Source organism: Schistocerca piceifrons, chromosome 1, assembly GCF_021461385.2.
Source record: "Schistocerca piceifrons isolate TAMUIC-IGC-003096 chromosome 1, iqSchPice1.1, whole genome shotgun sequence".
In the NCBI taxonomy this organism is placed as follows: Eukaryota; Metazoa; Arthropoda; class Insecta; order Orthoptera; family Acrididae; genus Schistocerca; species Schistocerca piceifrons.
The window spans coordinates 341,085,571-341,098,640 of NC_060138.1; the positions used below are offsets into that span (position 1 = coordinate 341,085,571).

General features: G+C 36.4%; 1 protein-coding gene across 1 annotated transcript in view; it reads right to left on the reverse strand.

The window, feature by feature from the left end:
* LOC124720213 (leucine-rich repeat serine/threonine-protein kinase 1) overlaps positions 1-13,070 on the reverse strand; it is a 150,417-nt gene that overhangs the window by 21,843 nt on the left and 115,504 nt on the right. Inside the window, exons 37-38 of the mRNA XM_047245563.1 lie at positions 8,983-9,105; positions 3,966-4,161 (exon numbers count right to left, since the gene is read on the reverse strand). Coding sequence (XP_047101519.1) covers positions 3,966-4,161; positions 8,983-9,105 — 319 coding nt within the window. The remainder of the gene's footprint in view (positions 1-3,965; positions 4,162-8,982; positions 9,106-13,070) is intronic.

Consider the following 13,070-nt stretch of genomic DNA (forward strand, 5'->3'; position numbering starts at 1 on the left):
CTGAGAAACCAGGAAAATTCTGGTCGTATATAAAATCAATAAGCAGGTTGAAGGCTTCTATCCAGTCACTCATCCAGCAGTATGGGATGACAATAGAAGACAGCAAAAGGGAAGTTGAAGTCTTAAATTTCACATTTAAGCAACTATTCACACAGGAGGTTTGCACAAACATATCGCTATTTGAGTGTCGCACACACTTCAGTACGGAGTCGTAGAAATAGGCACCCCTGATGTAGAGAAACAACTGAAAGAGTTGAAAACAAATAACTCGCAAGGTCCAGAACGAATCCCAATTCTGTTTTACAGAGAATACTCTGCGGCATTGTCCACTTACTCAACTTACATTTATTGCGTTAGCTTTCATTTATCACGAATCTCTTAATCAGCGCAATGTCTCAAGTCACTGGAGAAAGTGCAGGCGAGTCCTGCACATAAGGAAGGTATAAGAACAGACCCCCTATAATTACAGAAGAATATCCTCAAAGCCAGTATCCTCCAAAATTCTTGAAGATATTCCAAGTTCAAACATTATAAATTCCATTTATCACATACTTGGGTGCCAACAGAATAACTAAAAAAGGGTTTTACTGTATTACCCAATTAATCCATACTAATATTATACATGTGAAAGAAACTCCGTCTGTTACACTTTCATGACTAATGTGCTGAACAGATTGATTGATTGATTGATTTCTTTATTAATCCATGTAACAATTTACATTGTGTGGATTTCATCAGCAAAATCATATACAATACAATATACCTACAATTATACACATAAAATTAGTATTTACACACATTTTTGAGGTATCTTAAATTAGTTTTATATCCTTGTGTAATTTGTAATTTTCTTATAGTACTGTACAATTTTTGATTACATATCATAATTATTTCCTCATGTATTACAATGCAGGCTACTTTAATTACACTACATGTTTTAATTCAGATAGTCCGTTACTGCGTAATAACTTTTATTTAATAAAAAAAATTTTAGTTTTGTTTTGAACTGTCCGATTGTGTCAATATCTTTTGTTTTTTGAGGTAATTTATTATATAATTTAACAGCATTGTACAACAAGCTCTGCTGAATTTTAACTTTATTTTTCCTCTCTAGATGCAGATTGAATTGGTTTCTAGTTTCATAGCTGTGTACTAATGAATTTTTCATATAGCAGTCAATATTTTTTTTACATACATAACACTTTGAAAAATGTATTCACAGGGGACAGTTAGGATTTCCAGCTTTTGGAAATGTTCAAGGCAGTGAGCCCTACTGCCACTCTTGGTTATTATACGAATTGATCTTTTTTGTAATTTGAAAACTATTTGAATATTTTTACTGTTGACTCCCCAAAATATTATTCCATAGGTAATAACAGAGTGGATATAAGAAAAATATACAGATCTGACACATGTAGTATCACAAACTGCAGTCAGAATTCTCAGAGCATAGCATGCTGTAGCGATTCTGTTACTAAGTATTTTAATATGTTCTTCCCACTTTAACTGACTGTCAACATGCATACCAAGAAATTTTGTGTAGTCTACACATTCTATAGTTTCATTGTTTAACTTAAAGTTGTTAAAGTGTGGTTTTTTGCAGACATAGAAGTTAACAGCATTTGTTTTTTTAAGATTTAGTGTTAGTTTATTATTGGATGCCCACTCTCGTACACTTAGTGTTTGTTCGGCTTTTTCTTTTAGTGCATCTGGTGATTTGTCACTGATTAGAACATTTGAGTCATCTGCAAACAATATTGTTTGTCCATGCTTGATGCTCTGTGGGAAGTCGTTTATGTAAATGAAGAATAGTACTGGGCCAAGGACATTACCCTGTGGGACACCTATATTTACATAATTTGGGTCTGAAGTATACTTTACAATATAGTCTGAGCAACTTGAAATATGTGAGATTTCAGTTATCTGTCTTCTATTTTTTAGATATGACTGGAACCACTTTTCACAAGTCCCCTAATTCCAAGTTCATCTAACTTATTTAACAATATGTTGTGGTCTACTGTATCAAACGCTTTAGTTAGATCAAGAAATATACCTGTTGTGTAGTTCCCTTTATCTAATGCTTCTAGAATGTGTTTTGTGAGGTGTGCTGTTGCTGATTCTGTGCTTTTCCCTGATCGAAATCCAAACTGGTCAACAGACAGTAAGTTGTATTTATTTAAATAATTGATTAGCCTATCTTTCATAATAGTTTCTAATATTTTTGCAAAGCATGATAGTAGAGAAATTGGCCTATAATTTTCAATTATTCCTGCATCACCCTTTTTGAAGAAAGGTAGTAATTTCGCATATTTTAAATAGTCTGGAAAGTAGCCCTGCTTGAAAGACTGATTTATAATATCAACTAAAGGTGGAAGCAGGCTCTTGATACAGTCCTTAATTATAAAAATGGGGACTTCATCCAGACCAGCTGAGTTTTTGTTTTTCAGTTTGCTGACTGCTTTATAGACTTCTTCCTGTGTTGTAGCGAATAACACCATTGAGTGTGATACACCATTATTTGGCTTTTTGACCTGAGGGGCTGTTAGAAAATTTTCCTGTAATTTTATTCCTATGCTACTAAAATAATCATTTATATAGTTTGCCAAATATATTGGGTCCTTTATTAGAGTCCCTTCCTCTTTGATTTTCAAGTTTGACAGATTCATTTTCCTGATACCAGTTTCCTGCTTCACAATCTTCCATACTGCCTTATTTTTGTTTTCAGCGGAGTGCACTATTTTGGAGTTATGAGCTCTCTTTGCTGCAAACAATATTTTCCTATATGTTTTCCTATATCTTTTATAAAAGAGTGAGAAAGCAGGAATTTTGATAAAATTTGATATTGAACTCTGAGGAAGAATATTGGCTACTTTAGAAAGTGTGTAGTACAACATATTTACTGATGTGAAGAATATAATGTGAAATGAGGAACAATAATAACTCTTTGAAAATTCTATTTACTCTTTCAATTTTATCATATTTGAGAAAATGTTTTTGTTTTTCAATATGTTCTACATAATACAATTCAACGTATTGATTGCAATGTTTCTATACTCCTATAAGTGTCTAATCCATACTTTCATACTAACATCAATCACAAGTCTGTCACATTTTTACTGCTGTGTGTCTCGTGTTACTTACAAGTTCTTTGTTGTGTTCAACTTTGCATGAACAGCATGTGATCATGCGGTTAGTGTTGCTATTTCTTGGTTATGAGTTCCTGGGTTCAATTCTAGCTTGGTCCCCCCCCCCCTTTTCCCACAGCCCCTGCTCAAATCTGGATGTGTGTGTTGTCATCATCATTTTATCATCATTGACTTGCAAGTCATCAAAATGGGCACAAATAAAAAGCCCTGCACCAAGATCCCAAACATCCCAACCAGGGTCTCCGGGCCAATAAAGCCATACACACATTCCATTTCATTTTATTGGTATGTGAGTGCAGTCATGGGTAACAGCTAGAATACAATGCGTATACAATCCTCAACATGTTTAATCCATGGCAGTCGAACTCAGAATTCCGACCCAAGATACTGGTGTTGGCAATTGTGTGTGTGAGTTGTGCTTGCATGTGTGTGTGAATTTTGTGTGTGTGTGTTTTTTTACTGATGAAAGCTATGGCCAAAAGCTTTATGTAAGTGTCTTTTATTTGTGCTGTTTGCAACTTGACATATCTTCCTTATGATAAGTAGCAATCAGTCTTTTCCAACGGTGTTGGTATTCCTACCTGGAGTCTCCACTGTTTGATTGTAATTTAAAAATGATTTTTTTTCTTCTCAGCATAGTAGGCCTTAAGTATAAGTCTTAGTTTGTGAGCTACTGAACAATGAAAAGTGAAACAGTTTTCAAATTATAAATTTTTTCTTTAATTATCAAGGTCAGAATCTGACCAATGAATCCTCATGTACCATACAAGAAATGCTAAGATGGATTACAGAAAAATAAAAATCAGTAAAGTCATTTACCTGCAGACTGTGGCATGTTGACAACTGTTGTGGCAACAACTGGAGCAGTGTGATTTAGGGACACAGTATCTCCAAGGTGTGTGAATTCAGGTGCAGATGCTATTGACACAATCTGGCTAGCAGATGGTCTATCTCTTGGAGACTGAGACCAACAAAGCACCATCAGATCAAGTATAAAGCTTGGATAAAGTGTTTCCTGCAATGAAACTCGTATATTAGTTCACAAATTAGTTAAATAAAATATTAGTGTGTTATGATACTGTATCTTTTTAAGGAAAAGAAGTAATTCGCTAATGTGTGCTGGTGTGTGTAGTGGTATAATAAAAACAACATAAGAGTTTATAACAAACTTCATTAAGCTGTGTTGATAATAGCACAGTAACACAGACAGAATCCACTGTTCATCTATTTTAACTTACTTAACAAAACTGTGAACATTCTGTAAAGCTTATTCATTCATCCATTTTGGTGTCCTCCATCCAACGATCGTCGTGTTGGGTCCGATATGGTACTCCCCAATTACACAGAGAACCAGACCTGTATATGTACCGTTATTATGATGAAGTCACAAGTTCCAAACACATTTTAAAGTTGCTGCTAGCTCACCCCTGCCCCTCACCATCCCAAAGAGGAACCCATTTACACGTCCTATCTGTGTCTAGTGTATAACATAGATTAAATGTGACATCATGTTTCAAGGTGTTCACGCATCACATAACCAAGGCAGAACTTGGGAACCAGTCCAGTATTTACAAAAGTGGGTATTCTGTAACTTTTCTGGTATCCAGCCTTTTAACTCCTATTGAAAATGGAAATGAAAATCACCACAAGCTCAGAGATCTGAATTAATGAGACTTATAAAACGAAACTAAAATACCTCCTGTGGTCACACGCTCCTTTCTCTGTCATAACATCACATATTTTAGCTGTCATACTTGGTAAACAAATATAGTGTCTGGAAACTACTAGGTGCAAAGAACATACAGCAAAACAGAAACATTATCTCGAAGTACTAAGAATATTTATCACAACAACATCACTATTATTTCAGAATAAGTTTTAAAGGTTTGGGAGATCTTTGTTTGAGTTGCTGAATACATGTGTTGGAATAAATATTTTAAGTGGTATACAAATCCTTTCCTGTCAAGTTTATATAGACTAAATTTTATACTCGTTTACATCAGGTGACATGTTGCAAATTTTAAGCACAATAATTACATTTCTAACAGTGGTAAAATTACACATAAATAATAATTTTGCTGGGATTCAGAGATAGGGAGGAAAGAATGGAGGCAGAAACGGAGAGGGAGAGGGAGAGAGAGAGAGAGAGAGATATCAGGGGCAGGGTGATGGAAGAGATTCAGATACAGAGGGTGAAAGGAGTGATGGAGCAGAGCAAACTTTTCTTTATCAGTGGGTTCTTAAGTCTATATCTGTTCACACAATAACTACGTAAAGGGTGGAGTAATACATTGGTTATGCTTTAAAAACATGCAGATAGATATACAATTTATGCTGTTAGTTGATGTACATATATTCCACAGCCGACAGGAGAAATAAGCCGTTGGTGTGATGGTATATTTGTAAATGAGACCACTCCATTGCTGTTGTGAGGTAATGTCCGTGCAATCTTGTTGTCGGTGGTGAATGATATGTTTATGCTTTTCATTTGAGGACATTGGCAATCTGATATGAAGTACTACCCACAAATGGGATTTTATGGACATTATTATTATTATTATTATTATTATTATTATTTGTGATGTGAATGCTTTGGCACTATTGAGTGTTTCTGGGGTGTCTATTAAGGAGCTGTTATAGCCATTTGCAAGAGCTGTTTGTTTTATTATTTCAATTTCTTGTTTACATTTACCTTCAGAGAGCTTATTTAGATCCCCAGAATTAAAAACTTCTGTAGTAATTCCTGTGCATGTAGACAACTTCATCATTACGTACAATGTGGGATGTGTGAAAGACTGAGGAGACAAGTTCAATTGTGTATAACAACAAATAGAGTAATGGATGGAATATTTACAGTTGTAGATAAAAAAACATTAGGAACAGTTTCGGGAACTTATGTATGGGGCTTGAGTGTCAGATGATATTTCACGTAAACAATAGCGTATGATTAGCAGCACAGAAAAAACAAAAATATGTCTAATCAATAGAGTTTATGATTTTCACATCTGACTTTATATCATCACAGTAATTCATTAGCATGTCTTATTAGGTGTATAACGGCTATAACATATTGAGAAAAATAAGGAAACCAATCGTAGGACACAGTAATGTTTCAGCTTAGGAGATGAAGAGATTAGATAGGGTTAGATTCAGTTTTCGTTCCATACACCCAAAAAATGAAATGACTCTCATGGGTGTGGAACATGTCGGAAAGTATAACATAAAAACATAAAACTTTTGAATATAATACTTACTACCCTGATCATATGTCAGGAGACTGTCAAAATAGGTGAATATAACACAGTAAACTGGAACAGCTAATATTTACAGAATTAATACACTGTCAAAATGAAACATTGTTATGCACCAGTGATAAATTTATCACATACAAAATACCTAATCTTGACTGTTGTGACCAACTGCTGTCAAAACTGAAATCCAACAGACATTTTTACTTAAGCTGGCCTAACAGTCTCTGTTATGATATTCATCTACAGAGTAGGAGTTGCCTGTCTAAAAGTCTTTCAGACTCTGTTTAAACTGTTCTTTATCTTAAATCAAATTTTAATGGTTGTGGCAATTTACTGAAAATGTGTGTTCCTGAATATCGGACCCCTTTTTGGACCAAAGTAAGTGATTTTAGGTCTTTATGTAGATTGCTCTTATTCCTAATATTGATACTATGTATTAAGTTATTGGTTGGAAATAGAGATATATTACTCGAAACAAATTTCATCAAGGAATAAATATACTGAGAAGCAGTGGTTAGAATACAAAGTTCCTTGTACAGGTTTCTACAAGATGTTCTTGAATTTACACCACAAATGATTCTTATTACACACTTTTGCAAGCTAAAAACTTTTGCTCGGTTTGATGAGTTACCCCAGAATATGATCCCGTATGACATAACAGAATGAAAGTAACAAAAGTATGCGATATTTTTTTAAACTTATATCTCCTTTTTGGCCCCAACTGTCTCTGTCTTCACAATATTCCATACAGTTTTTATTTTGTTGCCTGATGTAGTTATCTTTTTCTCATAATAAAGCTGCTTTGTTTTCTGGATTACTTGCTTTAATATTTTGTAGTATTCTTTGTAACGCATTACAATGCTAACATCACAGCTGTTCCTAGATAATAGATACAGTTACCTTTTTGTCCCACATATCTCTATATTCCTTGTGTAATCCATGGTTTATTTTTTGACTTCTGTGTGATTTGAGTTACCTTTAGGTGAAAAAAATTTTTAAAAGTTAAGGTAACTTTATTAATGAATGCTTCGTATTTTCCATTTGAGTCAGGAGTATTGTAAACATCTATCCAGTTCATGTCTTTGAGCAGTTTCCTGAATTTCTCAAGCTTTGACTTATTTATTACCCTCCTGTACTCCGATTTAAGAGACTTTTTATCCCGACAAATTTCAACATTTAACACAAGATGCTGCATGCCATGATCAGATACCCTATTTACTACTGAATTTGTGATACGACTTTTTTCCCTACATTTGTCTACAAAGATATTATCAACAGCAGTCTCAAAGCATTTACATATCCTAATTGCAAAGTTCATAGAAGGAACTAAATTGAATGAAAGTGTTACTGACTGCAATAATTGTTCACTGACAGAGTTTTTCAATGAATTCACATTAACATCATCAGCAACCACTATTTTCATTAACTTGGTTGGGTTGTTTGGGGGAAGAGACCAAACAGTGAGGTCAAAGGTCTCATAGGGAAGGATGGGGAAGGAAGTCGGCTGTGTCCTTTTAAAGGAACAATTCCAGCATTTGCTTGGAGCAATTTAGGGAAATCACAGAAAACCTAAATCAGGATGGCCGGACGTGGGATTGAACCATCGTCCTTCCGAATGCGAGTCCAGTGTGCTAACAGAACCTCGCTCGGTAACCTCTATTTCCTTATATTTTACTGTGACATGGGACAATAGGGTTGCCAGATTTTTTATGAAGAGGTTAAAATTCCCTGAAGGTGATCTGTATATACCTACTACTATAAAGGACTTATCATGAAATACTACTTCTGTTGCACAAGCTTCTAAGTGCTGCTCTGAGCAAAATTTATTAATATCAATATTATTGAAATCAAAACAGTTTCTGACAAATGGGGCAACTCCTCCTTTCTCCATATTTTCTCTACAGAAGTAAGAAGCTAATTTGGGTCCTGTAACATTTAACATATCTATACCAGCAGCCACATGATGTTCAGAGAGGCAGAATATATCAATTGGTTTTCTCAACTGTAATTCTTCAACACAAATAAGCAAGTCATAAGCTTACTCCTTAGTCCTCGGATATTCTGATGCAATAAGGATACCTTGGTACTTTTATCACTTGTGACAGAGGCCCCCCTTAAATTATTTGCTATTAGCCCAGACAGTTTTTCTTCCCTTTACTGAAAACAGAGTTCATGGGAAAAAAGACACTCTGATCCTTAAGAAAAAAAAAAAAAAAAAAACAGAAACAGAAACACTACAGAAATTATGAGAATGCAGTGAAATGAAGGACAACCTGGAATGTAATGCCAAGAAAATCAGAGTAGACATCTGAAAAATAAAGAATGAAGCATGAGATGTAATTCAAATGACAACAAAACACTTCCAGTACTATGAAGTCAGTGTCTTGAACGTTCTCCACACTTCTGCTTCAATCCTGTCAACTACACGAGTTCTAGAAAGTTTTGGTTTAGAAGGTTCGGTCACATCCACATATTCAACTGCAGAGAAATTCATGCTTACTGAGAAAAGTCTTACTCATTTTTGCACATGTTTTTAACTTGCATAAAATGCAAAGTGATCTTGAAAAACCAAAAATAAACATTACCCTGTAAGTCAGTGGTGGTCTTCCTCCCTCTAGTATGCACTCTTTTACAGATTCATGTCCCTCAAAAGGCTGGTGAAGGGTCAACAGCTCATAAATAAACATTCCAAACGAAAAGCAGTCAACCTGAAGAAAAAAAAGAATATTTTCTTGAAGTTATCTGGAAGATGTTCCTTCAACTGTAAAATAAGAGAGAAAATTACAGCAGTGTAATGGGATAAGAAAATACAACACAAGATAAATGGTTCAGTAAAATCCAAAAATACTGTGCTTGTTGTTCAACACTGAAAGTAACGGGAAGTAATTATAAGAAAAAAACTGTGTAATACCAACACAATGAAAAGGATAGTTGATTTGACAAAGGTCTAGTAGGCCAAAAGCTAACTTACTGATAGCCTTTTTGTTGCACTTTCTGCAACTCAGCATCTCGGCTATGTGGTGAGTAGCAACTATTCTTTTAATTATATTTTATTATGTTCCATCCTGGATTTTCAAATGTTTGATCTTACCTAAATACCTGAATATAAGGTATTTCATATTACTTTCTCTCTTCAAATAACTATTAACTTATCTGAAAGATCAGTACTCTGTTTTTGTTACAACATTACTCCAAATCTCTCGAAAAATGATAGCAAATGTTTCCTTTAAGTGTCTTAGAACTGAGATGAGCAAAATTCTAGTTTTTTTGTTGTTTCCAAGATACAAGAGATGAAATCATGCCCACACCTTATATAACAGGACAATCTTGTGATGTCAGTTATTTGTGGTGGAAAGGCATGTGAAATACAGACCACTGGAGCGATTCCTCGTGCATTTCACTAGTGGGACACTCATATTACTTGCGTAGTCTATATTTCAAAAGTAAAAATAGTAAACTTTGAACTGGTGTGTGTCTTTTACTCTATAGATATTTGTCAGATCAAAGAAATAGCATGAAGGGTACCAGTAGAGCAGATTGAAGGGAGGAGCTGATGCTCAAAAATATGATATTTTGTGTTAGTGTATTGTATGTACTTTTACACTATGTATAGTTTCACTATTGTCCTATATTACTGCAAGTTCTCAGATAGTGCTAAGCAAGAGCACACATTGAGGGAACACATCCTGTACATGTGCAGTGCACAGCGTGTAAGGAGATGTTCATTCCCAATGTATGGTTGCTGTACACTGGGTCTGATTAGACCTGAAACAATGTTCTATGAGGAAGAGGGCACAGAGAGATGACATGGGCATCACCCTTTTCCCTATTTGCTGTTATGAAGAATATGAAGTGATCTGCTACTATTCAGTTCAGTGTCACACTCTCAACATACAAGATTGTGATGTGCTCACGTGAGCCACATACGCGCATTTACTTGAGGGGAGTTGGAAAGCCCTATCCTGACAATGTTAAATTTAGTGAGTTGGCTTCCCTGTATTTCAGGAACCACAGTAGCATTGACATGGAACTTTTACTGGACATTAAACTGTATGTTCTGAGTTTACTGAACTATAATAATTGCATTTCAGCCACTGCTTTAAGAAATACAATTTTTTAATTCCAACAAAAACATTTTTTGGTAAGCGAGTCCATATAAGATTATTGAATGACTCATTAGGATTTTGAGTCTGACCATGCAGACACTTCTTCAGTAATTCAGGATTTGCCAGATCTATGTAAATAGGTTTTCTGATATCCATGACTGCTGCTGGGATGTAATGTTTATGGCTGTATGAACTGTTTGAGTACTGGGCATTAAAGTAAATGGACCATGAACCAGGTCCAGGAGGGCAAAGGTAGTGTACTGGTTTTTCATCAGTTGACAGACTGTGGAAGATGGTAGCCCATACTGCCTGCTTCACTTTCAACAGATCCTCAATATTATTTCTAATGGGCATCCCATAATGCTGCTGTACTCATCAATCATTTTGTCTGTCAGCCTGTGTCTTATGGTTTTATCATCAAAAAGTGCCTTGTCTCTCAAACTTTGTTTCAACTTCCTCAACCTGGTGCCCACTCTCTTCTGGACATGACCAACACATTCCAGTTTTGTGATAATCTTCTCACCATAAGGTTGAGCAGCTACTACACTGTTATATGCTTTTGAGTCTCCATCACCTGAGAACTTAGTGTAACACACTCCCCTTTCATTCACTGATCGACTAAAAATTTCAATAGCTGCAGAGGCCTCCATACCACCACTTGTTCCTTCATAATTTCTGTCACAGATATACACCTCTTCATTTCCTGATCTACACTTTTAACAATGCTTGGTTAAAATCTGGAAATTTATAACCTTTCCAGTATCCACACTGGTCACCGTAGCAACAGAATGCCTATAACTGTAGCCGCTCTTCCGTCAAGTGCCATCAAAAGCTACTGGTATGTCAGTTATACCATCATTTATTCCTCAGCTTTGTTTACAGCACCCTTCATTGACTCACATGCAACAGATTCCACAGCAGCTACAATAAATCCTGCATACTTGTTGATTTTACAAGGTGGGCACGGTGTACGGTGTATTCATCACGGCACACATTGTTTCTGCTGCAGTGTGTCCTTTGCCAATAGCCCTCAATCCGTAAAATCACCTAACATTTACGTCAAAATAATTATCTTTACAGTTATCAAAATTCAAAAATGAATGAGTATATTTACAACTGGCACAATTAATGATAAGTTTCCTGGCTAGCCCATTTCATACCTCACTGTCTTCATGTAAAGTAATTGGCCCTCCACATATTTTGCAACACACACATTCACCTAACACCCTTGTTAGGATGTGTAAATCTATCGGAATATAACCTAGCCTACCAGTTACATCACTTTTGTTTTGAGAAAAGTGTGTATCACGACATTTTATTTTAATCTTCGAAGCACTAATGGGTGTCTCTCTAGATACTGATGAGTTTGCCTGTATTTCATTGTCTGTAACTTCACACACCACATGTTGAACACAATGTTTCCCTTTACTCAAAAATCTATTACTGTGAAACCCACATTTCTTAAAAACGCTTTGTTTTTTGAGAGATTTACCAATGTATTTGTCACTTTTCCTCAGAAAAATGTTAGCACTTTGACATACAATGTGTGTTTATACTATGGAATGATACGATACTGTTTTTTCCAGTGCTACCAATACAAACACATAATTCCTCCAGTCTGGAATCCCTGAACCATTACACCAACAACCTGACAACAGCTTTCGCATTCCCCAACTACCCTTCCGACCTGGTACAGAAGCAAATAACCAGAGCCACTTCCTCATCCCCTCAAACCCAGAATCCCCCACAGAAGAACCACAAAAGTGCCCCACTTGTGACAGGATACTTTCCGGGACTGGACCAGACTCTGAATGTGGCTCTCCAGCAGGGATACGACTTCCTCAAATCCTGCCCTGAAATGAGATCCATCCTTCATGAAATCCTCCCCACTCCACCAAGAGTGTCTTTCCACCGTCCACCTAACCTTCGTAACGTCTTAGTTCATCCCTATGAAATCCCCAAACCACCTTCCCTACCCTCTGGCTCCTATCCTTGTAACCGCCCCCGGTGTAAAACCTGTCCCATGCACCCTCCTACCACCACCTACCCCAGTCCTGTAACCCGGAAGGTGTACACGATCAAAGGCAGAGCCACATGTGAAAGCACCCACGTGATTTACCAACTGACCTGCCTACACTGTGATGTATTCTATGTGGGAATGACCAGCAACAAACTGTCCATTCGCTTCAATGGACACAGTCAGACAGTGTTTGTTGGTAATGAGGATCGCCCTGTGGCTAAACATGCCTTGGTGCACGGCCAGCACATCTTTGCACAGTGTTACACTGTCCAGGTTATCTGGATACTTCCCACCAACACCAACCTATCCAAACTCCGGAGATGGGAACTTGCTCTTCAATATAACCTCTCTTCCCGTTACCCAACAGGCCTCAATCTCCGCTAATTTCAAGTTGCTGCCACTCACACCTCATCTGTCATTCAACATCATCTTTGCCTCTGCACTTCCGCCTCGATTGACATCTCTGCCCAAACTCTTTGTCTTTAAATATGTCTGCTTGTGTCTGTATATGTGTGGATGGACATGTGTGTGTGTGCGCGAGTGTATA